General features: G+C 37.1%; 1 protein-coding gene across 10 annotated transcripts in view; it reads left to right on the plus strand.

Annotated features, from left to right (window-relative positions):
- The window catches only part of LRBA (LPS responsive beige-like anchor protein), a 758928-nt gene that overhangs the window by 257389 nt on the left and 478310 nt on the right, over positions 1 to 23229 (plus strand). For all 10 annotated transcript variants that reach the window (XM_086346372.1, XM_086346374.1, XM_086346378.1 and 7 more), the window contains exon 34: positions 6240 to 6304. In XM_086346372.1, the coding sequence (XP_086202498.1) occupies positions 6240 to 6304 (65 nt within the window). The remainder of the gene's footprint in view (positions 1 to 6239; positions 6305 to 23229) is intronic.

The raw sequence follows: 23229 nt of genomic DNA on the forward strand, positions 1-23229 counted from the left end.
TGCAAAAGCCCAATGTAGAGGCAGAGGTTTATGACAACAATAAAAAATGTGACTGAGGAAGAAAAAAAGCTCAAAGGCTTAATTGGATTTCTTAGTGCCAATAAAATCGACAGCTGCAGCAAGAGGGGGGAAAAATCCAAAAGAATCTGCAGAACAAGTTAAAAAATAAGAATAATAAATGTTTCTTTTTTGAGTCACTGCTGTGAGAGTCCTTTCCCTTGTTGGGAGCCACAGTCCACCTTACCTCCCTAGGATGCCCTCTAACACTGTGCTGATCTCTGGACCTGCTGTGGGGGCAGCTCAGATTCTAATCTGGTCCTACTCCTGTGTGTTCTTGCCTCTAATGCCCACAGGTATCAGAGCTAGTGTGTTTTCTTTTGTGGGAGCTCTCAGTGGCCTTTTTTATTTTCCATAGACACAGAGTCTGCTTAGTTTATCACATGGATTTAATCTGCAGCTTGTGCAGAGGTTTGGGTCTTCTTCCTTAACCACACTGCCCCTGGGTTTCAATTGTGGTTTTATTTCCACCTCTTCATGTGGGTTGTCTGCTGGGGTTTAGCTTCTGCGGCTGCCCTGGAGGGCTTGGGTTTACCCCTGTGAGGGCCAGGTGTGGAGGCCGGCAGCTGCTTGGCGTCACAGGGGTTCTGGCAGCACCAGATACTCAGGGGGGTTGGCAGCTAGGGTAGCAGGAAATACATTTCTCTAGAAGGGTATGGCAACTAGTATAGGCCAGTATATTCCAGTATTCTTACCTGGAGAAAACCTGCTCTCTGACAGAGAAGCCTGGCAGGCCACAATCTATAGGGTTGCAAAGAGTCAGACACAACCAAAGCGACCCTGAGTGCATAGACATGAGGCTATTTTTGCCTGTGGTACCTCTGCCCCTGTGCGAGTTGAGAGCGAAGGTGTTGCAGCTGCCTGGCTTGTGGGGACCCTGGCGGCGCCAAGTGTGCAGGGACATGGACTGCCTCTGCCGCAGGAGTTATGGCCCTAGCAGAGTCTGTTTTGAGCCTCTTGTACCTGGTGATCAGAGAGCCTCTTTAGCCAGTCTTTCCCAGTAGCTCTTCCCGTTCAGGTACCTAGAGGGCTCCTTTGCCTGGGGTCCTTCTCTGTTGTTTGGCTTGTCAGGCACATAGAGAGGCCCCCCTGACTGTGGTCCTGCTCTGAAGATTGGCGCATCAGGCACTTAAAGGGGCACCCTGGGTGAGGTCCTACTCTGTAGTTTGGTGCATCAATCACTGAAAGATGCACCCTGGCTGGGTCCTGCTCTGTAGTTCAGTGTCTCAGGCATTTGATGGACCGGCCTTTCTATTGCTCAGCTGCCTGAGCTAGCATGTGGGGGGAGAGAGGCTATGGTGATGGCGCTACTCCCTAGCATGACTCAGCAGTGTCGCCTTGCTTCCATGGCTGCCTGATTTTCCTCCATCAGCATTTTCCACCACGATCTCCTCCCTGACATCCCCTCAATCCGTCTCTCTGCAGTCAACAGCAACCCTCACCCTGGGATTGCTTCATAATTCCTTAACCCCAGCTCCCAGCTGCTGCCCCTTCCATGAGACCAGTGTTCCTGTCCGTGGTATGTATGGCGGCAAGGACTGTCTGATTCTCATTCCATGTTGGCTTCCACAGATCAGCTGTTTCGCTCTCAGCCTTAAATGTTCTCCTCTGACTCAGACAGTTGCCCCGCTGTGGGGATCAGACCCCCTGCTTCAGTCCCCCCACCCGCCGAGGGCAGGTCCAGTCCTGCTAACACTCCGGTTTCCCCCTAGTTCCTTCGTCCTGCCGAGTTTTGCGTGGGTCTGTACGCTTTCCCGCTGGTCAGGTCCTCCTGTCGCTCTGAGCTGGTGTTTCGTATGCACCCTGTGTCTGAAGATGTGCTCCTGATGTATCCTTGGAGAGAGGGGCTCCGCGTCCACCTCCTCCTCCCCAGTCTTGTTCTTCCTCTTGGCTGTTTCTCGTTACTGTTGTCCCCTCTTTATTGTCTTTGTCATTTTTTCCTGCGTTTAACCAAAGTCACTCATTTTATACCTTTTTTTTTTTTAAAGATAGTTCAGTGATTTTCTAGCCCACTAGAATAAAAATTTGATACTACATTTAATGTCAATATTGATGGTTTGACCAGAAAAGATGGCATCATGGAATATATGTAGTTGATCTTATTGATCTGTAGTCTGATTTTATTTGCTTTAGAACATGGTAATGTTTGGGAATTGGGCATTTAGAATGTAGGCAAATTCATGTGCTGTATTCAAGACACTAAAATATATTGTAGGAGATTCTCAAATTTATAGGAAACTGTTAAGTTCACTTTAAGGAATTTAGCTATATTAAATATTATAAATTATAGCACATTTATTGGTGCCCTTTCCTGTATTTATTTGTTAATGTTAGGGAGTCACAGAAGTAGTTTAGTTGATGGAGTCTTTTATTCCCCATCCCAAATTTGGTAGACTTTTACCACTGAAGACACATGTTTGAGAATTGGTGTAACTCTGTTTAATAGATTTCACTAGTATACATTATCCTGTTGTTGTTGTTACTGTATGACTAAGAGCATTACTAAGCTAAGAGTATATTTTAGTAAAAATTGACTAGTCACCAGTTGTGGCCCTAGGAAGTGATAGTCAATTAAATACAGCTTAGAACAGGTATGAAATTATTGACTCCGTTGCTGTGTTTTGAGTCCTTCCTCTCCAAAGTGCTGAAATGTATTTTAAAATTACTTAGTTGCATTAGTGGTTGGATTTGAGGCTTTTAACATGTTTTTCATCAATACCTCTGGGAGAAGAATAACCAAGACCTTTAAATGTATGGTGCATTTTGCATCACTATGTAATTATAAATATTATGATGAAATATTGAAATGATCATGAAAGACGATAAGCATTAAGCTTTTCTTTCAGCTGTTAAAGCTCACTAAAAGTTATATTGAGCTGTGGTTTGTGAAATTGTTTTGACTAACACCTTCTTTAATAATTGTCTCAGAAGTGGAGAAAAATGCTTTAGGAGAGCATGGATCTTCTTTTCAGTTTTCAGATTGTTGATGGTGTTTTAGTATGGAGAAAATTTGTTGGCTTTGACTAAAACCTGGGCTTATTTAAAAAAAAAAAAAAAAGTCCTTTTCTCATGGGCTGCGGGTTTTTTTACCTGAGTTCCTATCAGTATGTACTTACGTAGCTGGTGTGTCATCGTTTATTAAGTGTTAAATAATTTATAATTAGGAGTGGATTATAAACAAATTAAAATTCTGATATCTTTGAGAATTGTGAGGTTTTTATAACTACTCAAAGTGTAGATACGAATTTGTATTTTCACTTCATTTCTCATTTTGTCTAAATTTTTTCAGTTGTTGGAAAAGTTTTATTCCAGGTGAATAGATAGCCCTTCCTACAAGTAAACTAATATAAGTTTATAGATGATATTTGGGAAAACAAGAATCCAAATGTATTAGCAGTCATAAATATGTTTCTGAGCTTTCGTAAGAAAAAATGAACTCTTCCAGTTCTAGGTATATCCTCATGTCTAATTTATTTTTAATTTGAAAGGAAAAAAATAGTGTGACATACTTAATTTGAAGTCATAAGTTTTTTAAACGATAATTTTTTATGGTTATGCTAACTTTAACTGGTTTTCTCTCGGACCTAAACCATGCTGTTTGAAACCTTCGTGACCTTTGAATGAGACACTTTCTGCTTTTACATTAGAAGTAAATATCGATCTGTATTGCGTAAGTGTAAATAAAACGATGGTTACCTGTATACTGAAAATTTGAGTCTCTCCACTGTTACCTGTTTTTTTCATGTGGAGTTGGAGTTTTGTATGACTTATAAAAATCCCTACCTGTTGCAGTTTTAAATCAGACAAAATAGATTTGAGGAAAGTGATAGATACTTTTAAAAATAAAATGTCTGGTCTAGAGAATTATATATGGGGTAATCTCTTGCCTTTCTTCCTAATTCCTTTTTTTCTAGCATGAAGAGTAACTATTTTCTTTTCAGTATATTTAACTTCCTTTTTGAAATTTTTCTCTCAAGTAAATGATGTATAGGAAAATGCAGTTAATTTAAGACTTTACCTCCATATACTCTGGTGCTGTGTCAGATTTTCACGTGGCTTGCTGCAAGTGCTGTGTTGGGTGTAAGAGCTGAGGAGCGAGCATGTGTTTCTGTTCTTGACAGGAGCATCCCTTGAGGTGTCACCATCCCTTCTGATTCCCTGCTGTCTATCAGCAGACGTCACAGCCGTGTTTCCCTCATCCCCTCAAAGCCTCAACTACTTGTACATCTCTCTGTAACTTTCTGAGTTTTCCGAGGGCATGAGTTCCTCTGAGGCTGTTTTAAGTCCGCCTGCCATTTGATCTGCTGTCTGCTCCTCCTGCGCATTACTAGCTTTAGGTCCACTCCTCGAGACTTGTGCCTCCCTGTGCTCATGCTTGGAAGTGAGGTGTGGGTTTCTGGGCCAGGGTCAAAAACTTACCGGCAGTTTCTGCTTTTTTCTCTCTTCTCCCTATTTCTGAGAAGAGTGGAGGGTCTGGCACATCTTCTTCTCTCAGAGATTTATTTCTTCTTGGGGTTTGGCTGCTCTCCTTTGCACTGTTTACTTAATTTTGCTGGAAATAAAAAGATTTTAAGTTAGGTGGGTATTAGATTTAAGTTAGATGTTTATCCTTCACTTGGTTTACCTCAGTGAAAGAAATATGTTTATTTTGTTGTTTCAGTTGGCTGGCAGTTGTGAATTTTAAGAGTATGTATTGTGGACTTACGAGCCACTAATTTGTAGGTGTTTGTAAGTTATTGAATCATAGAATAAAGTAGCCTCAAGAATTTTTTAAAGAGGGTAATCAAAGACCTAGAGATGTAGAGTGATCTTTCCGTGGACATAGCCTGTTAATGTCATAGTTGATTTGAGAGCATAAATCTCATGACTTCTTGTTCCTTAAGAACACATTACGTTTCCTGCTCTTTCCTCAACAACATGCTGCTTTATCTTCTTTCTTAGTCTTAGCCCATTACTGTCTTCAAATGTCTAAATGCCTTTATATCTACTTCTTATCCTGCTGTATATGTTCTGTGGGTATCTTCTTGCTTACACTATTCATGAAGTAGAACTCTGTAACAAAATTATGGCAAACAGCCATTTCAGTTCTGAGAGCAAGCTCAAGTTTTTCAGAACTTAAAGTAATACAAAATTAGGGATAAAAATGAGAAAATAGATGAGAAAGGGTGAAGTTTAGAAAAATTAGAATTTGGCATAATATAGGATATGAAATTACGTAGTGTTAAAAACTCTTAAAGGTATTAGATTCAGAAAATGTGGACACTGGTCATGGTAACAGTGCTGTAACTGGCCATGGTAACAAGGTCCCAGGGTGTCTTTTGTTTTGGCATTTATAGAAGAACAAAAAAAAAATTAGTTGAGTAATATTATGTAGGTGGACTGTAAGGCTCCTTAGTTTTCAGAAACAAAAGGATTATATATGTCTAGCTGTTTTTAAAAAACATGCACACATGCATGCATGCATGGGTATTTCTCAAATCTGGCTATATTTCAGTTTATGTGGCCCCAGTCTTATTGGATTGATGCTTATTTTATATATGTTTTGAGATAGGGATTAAACATTTTTTTCCCTATATACTCTATTGGTTGATTTCTTTCTATGGCTTTTTAATGGGTGACTTACTCACAAAGAGTATATTAATAAATTTACACCATCATTCGCTAATTCATAGACTAGTGACTTTTGGTTTTCCATTTTAAAAGTGGTCTAGCCAAATTCATTGATTTTTCTTGTCTCTTTCTCAATCTTTAGTCATCAAATTTTGTAGGACATGTGCTGTTTATTAAGTTTATGGCACTCCTTAATTCCATCTTCCCCTCTTTTGTTTCTTAAGGAAACAAAACCAAAACCTTTGTCCTTGGTCTTCTTTGCTGCCTTCTTTCAAACTATTTCAGTTAAATTACTAGGATATAATGGTATAGAACTAGAAGGGCAAGATATATATAGGTAGGCTCATTTAGTTTATCTGGAATCTAATTGTTGCTGACTTGTTTTGTTTCCATTTTAATGTCAACTATTTATGTGTTCATGGGGCTGCTAGGTAGAAAGCATGTTTAACAAAACTTTTCCATGAGGATCCAAAGTATGTAATTGATATGGGTGATGTTTTTTGTATTTGTTGATTTAAAGAAATAACCTACTAAGTGAAATTTGTTCAGCTATTGTCTACTATTTTTTTTAGGAGTGGCAGAATTCTATTCAGAAGAATGCAGGCCTTGCTTTTATTGAACTTGTCAATGAAGGAAGGTAAACTATTTTATATCCATTTATATTTTACTTTAGAATCTTGTTCTTTTTTGCTATTTGAACTGATATTTTTGGTATTGATTTTACAGACAGTAATATAGTGAGTTAGATATTAATTATTATAAATACTTCAGTATTTAATCATTTTATTGTTCTCTTCATGGTTATGTGCTTCATGGTAACGTCTGTTCTTTATTTTTCAATAAGTAAGGCTAAGTTTGGCAAAAGTAAACTGATGATTTTATTAACAGATATAAGGAAAACACATATTTTTCAGACTTTGTTAAATTCTGTTATATTTTACAGCAATAATAAGACTGCTGCTGCTGCTGCTAAGTCGCTTCAGTCGTGTCCGACTGTGCGACCCCATAGACGGCAGCCCACCAGGCTCCGCCGTCCCTGGGATTCTCCAGGCAAGAACACTGGAGTGGGTTGCCATTTTCTTCTACAATGCATGAAAGTGAAAAGTGAAAGTGAAGTCGCTCAGTCGTGTCCGACTCTTAGCGACCTCATGGACTGCAGCCTACCAGGCTCCTCCATCCATGGGATTTTCCAGGCAGTAGTACTGGAGTGGGTTGCCATTGCCTTCTCCATAATAAGACTAACATGTCTATATTATCTCATGTCATGGCCTGGGTATAAGGGAAGAAGAATTCAAGGAAAGAAAATTCAGTAATAAGAAAGAAAAATGAAGTACAGATATAAAAAGAAAGATACAAGGGTGAAAATAGATTTAAGAAAGTGAGAAAATTAAAAGGTGAAAATGAAGAAACGATGAGTGGACTACTCTGTGTCAGTTTTGTGGCATCTGATTTTGGATTATACAGTCAATGGAATTCTCCAGGCCAGAACCCAGGTCTCCCGCATTGCAGGCTGATTCTTTACCAGCTGAGCCACCGGGGAAGCCCGGTTTTGGATTAGTTGAACCAAAGACCCAGAGTATAGATTAAAAGGTGTGATTGACTGCTATTGGAAATAGCATTCTGAACATAATTATTGTTTATGCATGTTTCCTTATAGTGTTCTGGCTAATACTGAGAAACTGACACCATCACTTACAGGAAAATTTTGAAATAGTAGCTAGGAATTCAGCCTCTGTCTCGTTAATGTTATAAAAAAGGGAACTGTTCCTTTTCTGGGCTGAGGTGACCTCTAAAAATGGTGCACTATTCACTTGACCCAGAAAACCCCCACAGAATCATGCCAATTAAGAGGTTCATATCTTCGTGTTCATTTTAAGAACACTCGTGAAACTGCCCAGGCCATAAAGGGTAAGCATATCCGAAAAGCCACCAAGTATCTGAAGGGCGCCACTTTATAGAAGCAGTGTGTGCCATTCCACCCTTGCAGCGGTGGAGTTGGTAGGTGTGCGCAGGACAGACAGGGGGGCTGGATGCAGGGTCGGAGGCTCAAAAAGTGTGCTGAATTTTTACTGCACGTGCTCAAAAATGCAGAGAGTAATGCTGAGCTTAAGGGCTTAGATATAGATTCTCTGGTCATTGAGCACATATGGGTAAACAAAGCCCCCAAGATGCTGCTCAGGACTTACAGAGCTCATGGTCATATCAATCCCTACATGAGCTCTCCTTGCCACATGGAGATGATCTTTACTGAAAAAGAACAGATTGTTCCTAAACCAGAAGAGGAGATGGCACAGAAGGAAAGATATCCCAGAAGAAACTGAAGAAACAAAAACTTATGGCCCGTGAATAAATGTCGCAAAAATAAATGCAAGTAAAAGAAAGAAAAAAAAGGAACTGTTTGTTTTGTATTAAGTGCTACTAAGATTATTCTACTTATCAAATTATAGGTGCTCACAGATTAGTACTGAATACAGATAAATAAACCTGCAACCATGTGCTAAATTATGTGCTAGAAGGTAGGAATGAGAATAAAGGGAAAGACTTCATAATTTAATATTGAAGGGTTAGGTAAAACCTCCTAGGAAACATGATTCCTGAGATGTATTTCCAAGGATGAGTTGTGTTAGTAAAATAGACTTTGAAAAAGTGGGGATTATGGGTAAGTTGGAGAGGACACGTGTGAAAATCATTCTTAATAGAGGGAATATAATATCTGAAGATGCTGTGATGTGGGATGCTGTGTGTGGTTGTGTGAATTGTGAGTTGTGTGTGAGTTGGTCATCTGGATCATAAAAGATCTAATGTGTATTTGAACTTTTATCTAAAGGCAGTGGGAAGCTTTGAAAGATTTTTAGAAAAGAAGTATGATTGTAATACTTGGATTTTGAAAAAATAACTAGCAGTGATCTGAGGACGGGTTGAAGGAGAGGAGACCTGATTGAAATGAGGAGCAGTAACAAAACTATTACAGTGATCTATGTGAGAAGCAGAACTAATTGTAGTCTGGAGTCTGGCAAGTGTTGGGAAATCAATAATATTTCTCAATGGGTGAATGGACTAATTTAGTCTCACTTTTAGCAAAAATTTCAAAGTGCTTACTCACCAAGAAAAAAAGCTCTTTGGCTGAATTTCAACACCGAGGTATTACATGCTTTAATAGCGTATATATGTAAAAAGAGACAGTGAGTGCTATTGATCGAATATGTATTTACTCTACTTAATGCAAAACACTGATTAACACCAGTTTTTTTTTTTTTAAAGAAAACTTGTTATAAAAGTCAATTTTGTTTAGGTTCTACTAAGTGTAAATGCCCTCAATTATGCAAGTTACTGTTACATTTAATAGATAAGGCAGAATAGCCTTGTGATTAATAGTATTAGCCTTAAAGTTAGTTTTGGGTTCAAGTGCCAGCTTTGATATTTGGGAAGTACTGTTCTGTGAGCCTCTGTTTCCTCATCTATTCATTCAGCCAGTATTTATTATGCACTGACTGTGTATCGTAATTGTCCTTGATTGTTGGGATACAACAATAAACAAAGCAGCTAAAGATTCTTTTTTGTGTGTGTAGATCTTACTTTTGAACAGTCACTGACAAGCTATAAACAATAAACAAAATAAGTAATGGATTATATAACACATGAAAGGCGGTAAGTTCTTTGGAAAAAGATAATGTTAAGTAGGTTGAGGGAAATTTTTGAATGAAATATAAAGGGTTTAGTTTGTAGCTTAAAGATTGGTTATATTATAGATCATCAGGAAAGTGACATTTTTGCGAGCCCCGATTGAAGGAAGTGAAGGAGTTAATCATAGGAGCATGTACGGGAAAACCAGTAGCAGTAGAAGAGGTGAAATGTAGGAGCATTATGGATATATTTTGAAGACAGAGCCAGTAGGATGTTTCAGTACTAATGGATCAGATGTGGGTTGTGAGAGAAAACTGGGAGTCCAGTATTACTCTTAACATTTTTGGCTTCTGCAGCTGAAAAGATGGTGTTTCTGTCAACCAGGATGGTAAAATCTATTAATAAAGCAGTTATTGGGGGACAACAAGAGTTCAGTTTTGGCAATACTGATTTTTAGATCTCTAGTAGACATCAAGGAGGGCTTCTCAGGTGATGCTAAGGGTAAAGCCCAACCTGCCAATGCAGGAGCCATAAGAGACATGGGTTCAGTCCTTGGGTTGGGGATGATCCCCTGGAGGAGGGCATGGTAACCCACTCCAGTATTCTTGCCTAAACCCACTCCAGTATTCTTGCCTGGAGAATTCCATGGACAGAGGAGCCTGGCAGGCTACAGTCCATAGGGTTGCAAAGTGTCGGACATGACCGAATTGACTTTGCATGCACACAAACATCCAGGTAGAGATATTAAATGTGAAGTGAAAGTCACTCAGTTGTGTCCAACTCTTTGTGACCCCATAAACTGTAGTCCACCAGGCTCCTCTGACTATGGAATTATCCAGGCAAGAATACTGGAGTGGGTTGCAGTTCCTTCTCCAGGGGAGAGATACTAAATAGACAGTTGCTAATTATTTCTCCAGATTAGAGACCTGAATTTGGTCTCTAATCTATATGTCATAAGCATATAGGTGATATTTAATGTCTTGAGACTAGATGAAATCATTAAGGTGGTACGGTGATGACAGATTTGACCATAGGTTCAGAAGTTGCTTCTGATTTGGATAGGAGCGGTTTTGGGAGAGTGGAAAAAAGCCTATTTGCAGTGAATTTAGAAAAGAGGATGAGAGAAGAGGAATTATTAGAATGTGTATAAACAGTTCTTTAGAGGAATTTTGTTACAGAGCGAAGAAAAAAAATGGAGTGGGAGGGAATAGAGTCAAAGGAAATAGGATTTTGGAAAAATGAGAGCAAAAGAACAGTATTATGGTAAAAAGTGGGGAAATCAATGTAGAAGAGATAGGTGAGAATTTCTGGAGTGATTTTTAAAAGTAGGTTAGAGAGTGGGTGAATGTGTGTACAAATGGTGGGTCATTTATAGTAATATGGGAAGATGTTTCATGTAGTTGCAGAGTCTGGGAGGTAAATATGGAAGTAGAATGAGAGGCTTAAATGGGTTTAGGTTTTGTCAAGTGAATATGGGGGTGAGAAGGACAAGGGAGTCAAACTCTTATACAAGAGAGTGATTATGATCATTGGCCACAGGATTGTAATTGTTAAGGTAGGCCTGGAGAGTGCCTATAAAGAAAATGATTGGATGGATATATTGAACTCTAAGGACTGTTAGAGTTGTGATAGTAGAGTGACTGAGCTCTGAACATGAGAGGTAGTAGTGAAGAGAGGGGTCAGATATACCAAGGCCATTCAGTTGTTGGAAATGCTGTGCTCTGGCATGTGGCCATGTGATAAATGGCTGAGGTAGGGTGGGAGACAAGACTGGAGGAGGAGAGGCGGTTCAGGGAATGTCAGATGGGGATCTTGGTAAGCTTTAAATCTTATTTTTGTAGACTGTATCACTTACCATCCCTCATCGGTGGTGCCTATCAGTTCAGTTCAGTTCAGTCACTCAGTCATATCTGACTTGTTGCGACCCCATGGACTGCAGCACGCCAGGCCTCCCTGTCCATCACCAACTCCCAGAGCTTGCTCAAACTCGTGTCTATAAAGTCAGTGATACCATCCAACCATCTCCTCCTCTGTCATCCCTTTCTCCATACCCCAAATGTTTCCTATTTATTTCTCATTGATTTTAGTTTTTGCTTCACTGTCATTTTCTCCAACACTATTCTTATAATAATTCCTGGTGCTTTTACCCACATTGTAGCATGTATCAGAATTTTGTTTTTTTGTATTGATTGATTAATGGTATTCTGATATATGGATATACCACATTTTGTTTATCCCTTCAATGAACATTTGGATTACTTTCTGTTTTGGCTGTTATAAATAACACTTCTGTGTGAGTTTTTGTACGAGGCTTTGCGTGGACATACACTTTCATTTCTCTTGGGTAGATATCTGGGAATACAGTTGCTGAGTGGAATGAGAAGTCTATGTTTAATTTTTTAAGTAACTGCTAAGCTGTTTTCCTAGTTAGCCTGGTGGGTATCTTACACTGTTTTTTGTTTGCATTTCCCTAATGGCTAATGCTGTTGAGTGTTTTGTCAAGTGCCACCTTTGGGAAAATGTGCATTTTTGCCCTTTTAAAAATTTTGTTGTGTGACTTTTAATTTTTAAACAGTAGCTTATATTTTTCTAGATGCAGCATTTTGTCGTATACATGATTTGCAACATTTTCTCAATCTGTGACTTGTCCTTTATTTGTGCTGAAGATCAAAAGTTTAAAATTTTGACAAAGTATCATTTACCAATTTTTTTCTTTTATGGATTATGATTTGTTGGCAAATTTAAGACATTTTAGGTTAAAACAAGTAGGGTTTTCTTTTTTTTTTTTATCTTTTGAAATTTTGTAGTTTTAGCCTCTACATTTAGATCTGTGATTCATTTTGAGTTAAGGTTTTTGTATGCTGTGTTTGGTCGCTGAGTCGTGTTCCACTCTTTGGGACCCCATGGACTGTAGCCCGCCAGGCTCTTCTGTTCATGGGATTTCCCAGGCAAAAATACTGGAGTGGGTTGCCATGCCCTCCTCTAGGGGATCTTCCCAACCCAGGGATTGAACCACCCTCTCTGTATCTCCTGCATTGGCAGGTAGATTCTTTACCACTGAACCACCAGTTAAACCCACTGTTTTTGTAGTGTGTGAGATCCAAGTGTAAGTCCAGTTGTTTTGGGTTTTCTACCTAAATGATCCTGTTATCTCTGATCAGAGACATTCTTACCTCTTTCTTACCAATCTGTATACTTTGTTTCCTTTTCTTGTGTCCTTTCTTCTGGTAGAATATTGAAGAGGAGTGGTGAGAGGGGCATCATCCTTGGCTTTGTACTGGTCTTAATGGGAAAGTTTCTAGTTTCTTACTGTTAAATTTGATGTTAGCTTTTGGTAGATATTCTTTATCAAGTTGAGGACATTTTCTTCTATTCTTAGTTTATGAGAGATATCATGATCATGAGAGATATTTATCATGAATAGGCATTTGATTCTGTCGAGTGCTTTTTTGGTGTCTATTGATATGACCATTTGATGTTTCTTTTTAGCTTGTTTATGTATAATGGATTATGTTGACTGACTCTGGAATGTTGAACTGACTCTGCATACCTGGGATAATTTGTGCTTTGTTGTGCTATGCAATTCTTTTTATGGTTGTTGAATTCAGTTTTGTTTGTTGACTTGAAAGTTACTCGCTTGGGCTTAATTTGCAGAATTGATCTCTTATGGTATGGTAATTTAATGTTGCTGCTTAGCTGTTTTCGAATTCTTCTTGGGTCACACCTTTTTCTCCATCGCTTTGAGGTTAATGAATGATTGGTCAAACCCTTGCTGAAACCTGTGACCCTGTATGGCTGGTAGATCTGTGTTTGGTTTGATGAACACATTTAAATTTGCAGTTGTTTTCATCTCTAGCTTTTACTTCCTGTTGATCTTTGTCGAGTCTGTGTTGTATGTGTGCTTAATGGCTCAGAGAGCCATGTGTGAAATTCTTATTTTGCTAATTCATTTTCAGGGTATCCCTCTCTTAATTTCTGGTCTCTCATTCTAACTTTAAATGTAATCTCATTCTAGGAGAGGTGTCGGGTTTTCTGGTTTTCAGCTTGACATGCAATATCTTTATTTTCTGTCCTCCCTTCCAAATCAAGTCAGCCATCTCTGGAGGTGAAGTTGCTGGTTTCATAAGGAGCCGTAAACGGATGAAACTTTTACATGCATGGTGTTTGGGTGGGACATTTCCGGAAAAGATTGCTACAGACTCCGTTTGTTCTTACTGTGTTTAGCACATTTCTGTGAATAAAATTTTTCTGAATTTTGTTGTTTGCTTTTGTCAGTCTTCAGAACCCTGAATTATCTTTTTCAGTTCTGTGCTGTTTTTCTAGGAAATGATTGGTTGGCCTCTTTATTTCACCATAGCTGGGAGGTTGGCCCCTAGATCTTTACATGTCTGGTTCATTCTGATTTAAGTCCTAGTTCAAGTGTTGCCTTTTCAGAAGTCCTCCCTGAATCCTGTTACCCAGGTTACTTGTATCTCATTTCTTAAAAATTTCCTGCTGATATCTTTTACCGTCTTCCCAGGTTTGTTTTTGTTGTCTCTCTTCCTGTCCAGTGCTTGCTGAGGACAGGCCCTCTGTGTCTTGCTTATTGTTTTATTCTTGGCTGCTAGGGAAGTGCCTAGCAAATCCAGTGAGTATTTGTGTTTAATCGATAAGATACTATAAGAACACTTACAGTTTTTATTTCAGTTACTGCCATTTTTCATGTAAATGTCATTATTTCTTAAACAGAAATTTGGTGTATGCAGATAATCTTGACAATAGTCAAGTGATATTTCTTTGAATATTAACTCTAAGAGAAAAGAAAATACATAGACAATATAATAAATATTTTACACTAAGCTTTTTTATCTGTCTTGTAAAGAAATGAGTTTTATGTTACTCTCAAATATTTTACCCAGAATAACTCATACTTATTGTTTCTTATTGAGGAAGCAATTATTTGAAAAACTTATTTGTTTTTATACCACATGTGATTATAGGTTGTATAATACCTTTCCTGTTTCCTTATGCCTCTCTTACTCTGGATTTGTTTGCCTCCAGGTTAAACCGTCTTCTTTACCTCTGTGCTTTGCCTGTAGGGATCCCTTAGCTTTTGTCTTTCAAGCAAATGTTAGAAATAAACATCGGTATAAAGAGAACTAACTTTCTTTACTGAAATAATGAAAATGCTATTTGATATTTTTATTCTCTCTTTCTTTAAGGGTAGAATGTATTGTAAAGGAATAATTTAGAGATTTATTTTCTGAAATCGGTGGGCTGACTTTCTTTTTATAAATATTCAGTGCATTGAGATTAAATGAGTTTATGTAGCAGTGGATGTATTTGTGTAGCAGTATTCAGCTACTGGACTTAATCCCAGGGGCAAGAAGAATAAGTAATAAGGGTTTTCTTTTCACTGCAGAGACTGACCTTTTTTTTCTTTTTCTTTTTATGTAAGTCTGACCTGCTTTGACCTCATTTATAGAGTAGCTGCTATAAATTTTGGCCTTGATTAATGTTTTATTAGTGTAAATAACATGTAGACCTTTATAGACTGAGACTACAGCATGGGATTTATCGGACTTGATGGGTATCCTTAACAAATCAATTACTTAGGTCAGACATAAGTAATTGTTGTTTGGTAGGAATGTTTCTCTTAACTTACCTGTTTAATTGATTAGATACTTTCTTTCTAAATACACTGTTTTGATAGTTTTAAGTTGAATTATTTATCTTTTTCTTGTAAATAGCAATCCATTTTAAACCCATTTTTTGTAATCACTGACATAATCAAGTAGTATTTCTTTGACAGTTTTTACCAAGACAGAGTAAAATATATTAACATATAACGAAAGATTTAAGTTTAAAAAAGTAAATTTCCACATTTTGTAAGAACTTTATGCTATTTCTGAATCATAATTGTATGGTTTTTTTGTGATGCATTGAACCATTATCATCACTATCACCTCAGTTAACTTTTCAAATATGTAAATCACTGATCTAAAAGTGTTTTATTCATTCTGAAAAACCTTCTTTTAGAGTGTTTCGTGATTCTGTGGCACCACATTAGTAGGAAACCAGAAAGTCTATTCTAAATTCTAGTGTGGTAGGTAACATTATTATATATATAGGGCTTTGGTTGATTTGCTTATGTACTGGATTTCATTTTATGTTAGTTGCTTTTTCTTTCACCTTAAAAATATATTTAACTGAAAAGTGAATTAAAAACTAATTCCAGTAGAACTGTTGCTTACATTTTTAAATTAAATTCTTTATCAGTGAACCTTAAAAAGTCTTTTCTCATTTGGATAAAGGGGTTTAGAGTTCATATTTTGCCTTTCTTCTTATTCTTCTATTATCCTTAATTGTTTTATTGCTCTTTTCTAAAAATTTTAGTATCTCAATATTGGTGTTAATTTTGCCAAGCAGAAATAGATCCAGCGGCTATGTAGCCTTCTTTCTTCCTGCCAGCTTGCCTGACATCCAGACAGCAAATAGTTTAAGTATTTTAAGTCCCTGATGTTCTAGGCAGTGGTGATCGAGGCAGCTGCTCTATGAGTATTACTAAGTCTTATAACTTCAGTTGTTTGACTTGTGTTAGAAGGAGCAATGTAATGGATGAATGTTGGATATTGTATATATTTATTTAGATGGTCCTATTTTTGTTCTTAAACTCTGGGATTTTGAAAAATCAGTGCAGATTCCCTGTAAGTAAAATTTCTATAGCTTAAAAGAAATCCTATCTTTGTTACATAAGTTTTTAATTTGTTTCCTCATTTATATTTTAAAGTGAAAAACAGACACAATTCCATTGGCTGATCAACGTTTTTAAATTTTTGATGGTAAAGATCAGAAAGGTAGTAGACAGTGGAGGGGCTTCCCTGGTGACTCAGATGGTAAAGAATCTGCCTGCAATGCGGGAGACCTGGGTTCAGTCCCTGGGTTGGGAAGATCCCCTGGGGGAGGGCATGGCAACCCACTCCAGTATTCTTGCCTGGAGAATCCCATGGACAGAGGAGCCTGGCATGTTACATACAGTCCATGGGGTCACAGAGAGTCGGACACGACTGAACGACTAAGCACAGCACAGCAGTAGACTGTGGAACCTAGTTTAAAGGAATAATATCTGTTAAAATTTTTAAGATATAAATTCTTATCTTGAATTTTATAACCTTTAAAATATATAAGTAATTATAAAATGACCTCTGTTTAAACTGTTGGGTTTAGTTTACTGAAAATACATTTTGAGAACATCTATAGCCTCCTAGGATTTTACTCTTAAACTTGCTACTAGGAGTCTTTCCTTTTTCCCATCCTTGAAAAGCGCAGAAAGGCAGATTATCCCACATACTGTTGGGCACATTGCTTAATTATCCCCTGGGGATAGTCAGTATCTGCTTATTGAGGCAATAATTCAGACTTGTATCTGAATATGTAAATAGCCCTCATAAAAGACATAATGTTTCTAGTACTAATACACTTGTCTGGCTCTTTAGAATTCAACGGCTTCCATTGCTCTTATGCTTCCTGAACAGTCATTTTGTAGCTCCAGCATTTCCCTTCACTACAAATATCATAGAGTCCTAATAAATAGATGTCTGTTGAATAAGTCAGAAGAATGAAAGGAAAGCAAGGCAAAGAAGGAGAAGGAGAGAGAAAGAGAAGGCAAAAACACTTTTCATTTTATGCTCTTGGCTATTATTTGGGTTACATTTTGGTAAACGCAAAGGTATTTGTTGCACTTAAGTAAACAGTTTAGGTAGGATGTAGTCTTATCTGATGTAACCAAAGATATACTTGGAATCCAAGTGGAAATAATTTGTTGGAAACTCTGGAGAGTTTCTTAAAGAGCCATATACTTTCCAGTTAAATTTTTAAAATTATGTGTGTAGTAAGACTCCAATTAAATATTATAAACAGTTGTTTGGCTATGATCTTTGTTCAGCTGTATAGATATTTTGGAAGGCAGAGTAATAGGACATTGTTTCAAAGATTTGTTGAGAGTAGACTTTCATCTCCATTTACTGTGGATTGAATTGATAAAGATATTTGTGTGGGTTATTTAGAAGGGATTGTGTTCTTTCCTTCTGAAGATTAGACTATTTAAATTACTGCTTCTTATTTTCGAAAGTTTAATGGCTTATTAAAGAGAACTAGAATTTTCTCTGCTTAATTAGGATAAACACATTTTTCCTATTTCATTTCTTCATGTGTTTTGGTTTAAAAGAGTCATATGGTCAAATTATTTTTCACTTTTAATTTTCCAGCTTGATGCCAGTTTCTTGTGGTTACTTTTTAGGCTTGTTCTGTTATGATCAATGTAAAATAATGGTACTGCATTAAAATTATATTTTTCACCTCCTAAAAATGGTGAATCCCACTAGGTTTAAGGGCTTTACATGTTTGGCACTGCAGTTGAGGTTTTTCAGCACGGCCAAAGTTTATGGTTTTCAGAAAAATGTGGTGTGGATTCAAAATGCCTGTAGAATATGCTTGTATCTGTATAGAAGTTCACAATCTTACAGATTGTTAAAAACTGCAATGGTTTATACATAAATGGAATCATTTACTTTATTAAATGAAATTGAATATAGAAAAAAGAGGCAAATTGGTGGAGAAGGGGCTAGAAAAATAAAGGTAAATTTTGAGAAAAGTAAAATGAAAATAAAATAAAGACTGAGTTGGTTCACTTCATTCATTCAGAAATATTTATGCATGACTGCTGTGTGCTGCTCTGTGATTTAGGCTCTGAGGCTAAAGCAGTAGATACAGTAGGCATTACCACGCTCCAAAAGTGTGTTTTAATCGACATGGATGATAAAGAAATTAAAATGTTCTTACTAGGTCAGAAGGTGCTAAGTGCTATGAGAAAGGTAAAACAGGGAGATAACGAGAATAGGCGCACTGTGGGGTAGAGAATGTTGCAGTTTTAAATCAGGTGGTCAAGGTGGAATTTAAAAGGACATATTCCTGTGAAATGAGAAGCAAATGCAGCTAGCAGTGGCGACAGAAGCAGTTAGAAGATGGGAGATATTTTGTGACAGAGAAATCCTAAACTGAATTACAAGTGGGGAGTAAACAGTGGTTTTCTTTGTTTTTGCTTTTTTATTATGAAGCTATCTTCTCTCCCACTTTAAAATATTTATTCTCAAGAATATGTATATATAGTCCTAAGAATTTGTTTCACCTAGAACATGCCAGCTTGCGACTGCCCATCTGCTTCCATTCTACCCTCTCTCCTACCATGAGCTATTGTTTTAAAATGTTCGACTTGGGATTATTGTGCAAAATGAGTTTGGAAAAATAGATTGATATCAGTATATATATATATATATATCAGTATATATATTTATATATATTGATATCAATATATATATTGATATCATATATATATATATCAGTCTTACCCAAAGTCTAGACTAGTGTGTGTGTGTGTGTGTATATATGTATATATTTGTTAAATCTGAAATTTATATTAAGTTACTGAGTTCTTATAGTTTCATGAGAAATAATTTCCTCTTTCTGTCCCAGTTGTAGTAAAGTGTATGCACATATTTTAGTCTTCCTAATAAAGGGTATTAGCTTGCAGAAGTAGGTACCATCTGGACTATTTCTAAACCAAGAAAGATCTAGATTGGCTTTAAATATATATGGAGCCTTTTAGAGAATGTTGAAAAGTTTGTTTAAAAATAAACTTTTGTTGATGATCAGTCTGCTGTTTCTAAGACTTCACTCTTGTGTATTCCATGATGTTAGACCTTGTGTATCTCTTACTCAAAATTGTTCCTGAGGGCTTTACCTCAGAAAGGAGTACAGAGAGATCCATTTAAGAATTTTTGTGATACTGAATTGTTGAATATGCTCTGTGTGTGTGTGATGTGATCAAAGAGGTGGTTACATGGAAAGTTATGTAATATTTCTGCCATATAGGGTTTCCTGGTTACTCATACAGTAAGGAATCTGCCTCCAATGGGGGAGACCCGAGTTTGATCCCTGAGTCAGGAAGATCCCCTGGAGAAAGGAATGGCTGTCCACTCTAGTATTCTTGCTTGGAGAATCCCATGGATAGAGGAGCCTGGTGGGCTGCAGTCCACAGGCTCGCAAAGAATCAGACACGACTGAGCTAACACTTTCACTTTACTACAATGTGAGAATAAAGATTGTATTAATAAATGAAAATATATTCTGAGAAGTGACGTTTTATTAGTTGTGATATTACTGAAGGATGAGTTTGCAAACAACTTGTTCGTCTCAGATTTGGTTTGTGACTATTGTTTGTGGTTAATTCTAAAGAAATTATAGTGTGAGAGAGATTTCCAATTCAGACACATTGCTTCCATATTCTCAGTTGTTAGGCTATGGTAAAGTGGAAACTTTTCCTTTCCCATCAATGCTGAAGATGTTTAGTAGAGAAAATCTGACAGTCACTGCTAATGGGGGAGGGGGGTCGCAGAAAGCCCAGGAAACAGAGCAGCAGTATTGGAAAACTCTTGGTGAAAATGTGTGTATGTGCTTACCCAAGGTCTAGACTAGTATAATCAGATGTGGACAATGGGCTGTAATGTAGTTATGGGCGACGGTTGTCATCATTACGGTTATTTATTGAGCTGCTAGCGTGAGTCTCTCCTACTTGGTCACTTGATAGGGCTGTTTGTTTCCTAAGGCTGACACAAGCAGTTTTTTTTTCTCCTTGTGCTATAGGTATAAATTATACCCACTTTTTCTTCTTAATATATGTGAATCATTTTTTGCTCTGCATTTTAGAGATTTAATTTGCTAAATAGTAAACCTACTATTTTGAGACTGTTCATTATAATTAAAACTTTAATTCACCTATAATTCTTTGTTGGAAAGATAGTTTTTACAACTATTAAAATTACAGCTGCTAAATACTGTATAAATTGTATATTTTAGAAAATATGCACATAGATGGAAAATATTTGCCTCTTAGAAAAGCAAAATTCTTTGTTCATTTAGATATCTTATTATTTTGTGGAGTCATTTTTGTTTTCCATAATAAAAGGAAAAGTTGTGTGTCTAACTTAAATGAGAAGCATGTAGTTAGGGCCTTCTGAAATACTGTATTTTAAAATCATTTTGTAAATTATGAAGGAAAAATGTATATGCTTCCTTTCTTCTCTGAAAGTAACACGAAATACTTCAGTACATTGTAATCCGATTTTAAAATATTCTTTTAAATGACTAAGATTAGACAGTAATACTTTTTATTATGTACTGAAAATTTTTAAAACTTAAATTTCTGATGTAGTTGTCTAATTTAAAGCCTCTAGAGTTTTGCTTTAAATTACCTAGTTAAATTTAGATACTTGAGAACTTTAAAGCATTGCTACAAACTATCCATTTATCAAATAATGATTAAGTACAGCCTACCTGAACAATACCTCTTAGGTGCTGTGGTTGATTAAAAAAGAAGAATAAAACATGTGCTTCTTCAATCACCTGTGGTCTGATACGGAGGGTAGAGTAATATATGTAGCTATGATACTGTGTAAACAAGTGAAATACCTGCTGTGTATGTAATAAACATTAGATATATGACTGGCATTAAGTAAAGCTTTTAAGATAAAATTGTGCAGTGTTCCTTAGAGGGAATGAGGCTTCAGTTAGCCCTTAAGGGAATCGAGACTTTGGAGGCAGAGAAAACATGGAATCATAGGTTTAGGCTGGTTCGGCACTCATTTTCTGTCATTCACTTAGTACTTGTTCATCGACTGTAGACTGTGCGGCAGCCACTTTTCTGGAGCCGGAAGAGACAGCTGTGAGTAAGACTTTACTGTCATAGGAGAGGGAACAAATAATACACAAGTTAATGAGCAAATAAGGCGATTCAGAAAGTAATAAATGCTTGGAAGAAAACAGTACAGGATAATGTTATGAGAGGGAAGACTTTATAGGGAAACCGATAATAGTGTGTTTAGAGGAGATGTGTGAAGAAGTGACACTTGATTTGAATGAAGAGAAGTGGCCAGTTTGAGATCTAGGTCATAACATTGTATGGTAAGGAAATATCAAGAGCAAAGGCCTTGAGAAGGGACTGATGTTTGTGAATTATCGGAACAAATAAAAGGCCAGAGTGGCTGGAGCAAAATGACTCAGGGAGAGAATGAAGGTTGGAAATGCCAAAAGTATCCAGATTTTCAGTCACATAGGTCCCTGTCTGTTGTCAGAAATTTGGTTTTAATTTGTTTGGTAAAAATATGTTGCAGAGTTTTAAACAGAGTAGTGGCATGATATGACTTAGGGTTTTATGTTTTGTTTTGTTTTGTTTTTTGATGGCAGCATTTAAGTAAAATGTTTGTTTTTTAGGTTTTAACTTATTTTTAAATTTGGTAAAATATACATAATATAAAACTTAGACTTTACCCATCTTAAAGTGTACACTTCACTGTCATTAAGTGCATTCCCTTTGCTGTGCAAGCATTGCAGCATCCCTCTCTGGAACTCATCGTGCTATACTGAGCCATTCCTCCCTCCTCCCGGCCCTGGGCAGCCACCATTGTGCTTTCGTTTGTGATGACTTTGTCTACTCTATGCATCTCATGTTAGTAGAATCGTATAGTATTGTCCTTTGGTTCCTGGCTTTTTTCCCCCCACTTAGCATAATATCTTCAGGTTTCATCCATGTTGTAGCATATGTTAGACTTTCCTTCCTTTTTAAGGCAGAGTTTTCCAGTGGTCTTGTATGGATGTGAGAGTTGGACTGTGAAGAAACCTGAGCACTGAAGAATTGATGCTTTTGAACTGTGGTGTTGGAAAAGACTCTTGAGAGTCCCTTGGACTGCAAGGAGATCCAACCAGTCCATCCTAAAGGAGATCAGTCCTGGGTGTTCATTGGAAGGACTGATGCTAAAGCTGAAAATCCAATACTTTGGCCATCTCATGCGAAGAGTTGACTCATTGGAAAAGACTCTGATGCTGGGTGGGATTGGGGGCAGGAGGAGAAGGGGACGACAGAGGATGAGATGGCTGGATGGCATTACTGACTCAATGGACATGAGTTTGGGTGAACTCTGGGAGTTGGTAATGGACAGGGAGGCCTGGTGTGCTGCGATTCATGGGGTCGCAAAGAGTCGGACACGACTGAGCTACTGATCTGAACTGTATATTTCATCATGTGTGTACAGCATGTTTTACTTATTTTTTCACTGATAGGTAGCCACTGAGTTGCTTCCACCTTTTAGTTTTGTGTGTAATGCTTCTAGTCCCTGCTTTGCATTCTTTAGGCTATGTATGCAGAAATGGGATTGCTGGGTCATATGACACATGGATGAGCCATATGAGATATAGGTCATATTTTATTTTTTTAAGAAACTGCCCCACTGCTTTCCTTAGTGGCTGCACAATTTTATATTTCCACCCACAGTGCAAAAAGGTTTAAATTTCTCTGTATCCTTGCCAACAGTAATTTTCTCGGTTTTTTGATAGTAGCCATCCTAATGGGTGTAAGGTAGTATTTCCTCATTTGGCATTTCCTTGATGTTTAGTCTCTTTTCTGTGTAATTAGTTATTTTATATCTTATCTGGCAAAATAGCTATTTAGTAGTTTGGCCCATTTTAAATTATTTATTTCTTCTTGTTATTGAGTTATAGGAGTTTTTCCATATGTATTTTGGTTATTAACCCCTTATCAGGTATATGATTTGCAAGTATTTCCTCCCATTTTGTGGATTGCCTTTTTTACTGTGTTGATTATGTCCTTTGACACATAGAAGTTTTAAATTTGATAGTTTAAAATTTTAAGTTTAAGTTGATGCTTTAAGTTGTAAAATTTTTAAGTGTTTTTTCTTTTGTTACCTGTGTTTGTGGTGTCATAGCCAAGAAGTCATTGTCAAATTAGAGGTTAGGAAGCTTTTCACCTATGTTTTCTTCTAGGAGTTTTATATTTGGCTGTGTTATATGTACATCTTTAATGTATTTGAATCAGTTTTTATACATGGT

The sequence above is a fragment of the Bos grunniens genome, chromosome 17 (assembly GCF_055505025.1).
Source record: "Bos grunniens cultivar Pamir isolate PY7600 chromosome 17, Bosgru_T2T1.0, whole genome shotgun sequence".
Lineage (NCBI taxonomy): Eukaryota > Metazoa > Chordata > Mammalia > Artiodactyla > Bovidae > Bos > Bos grunniens.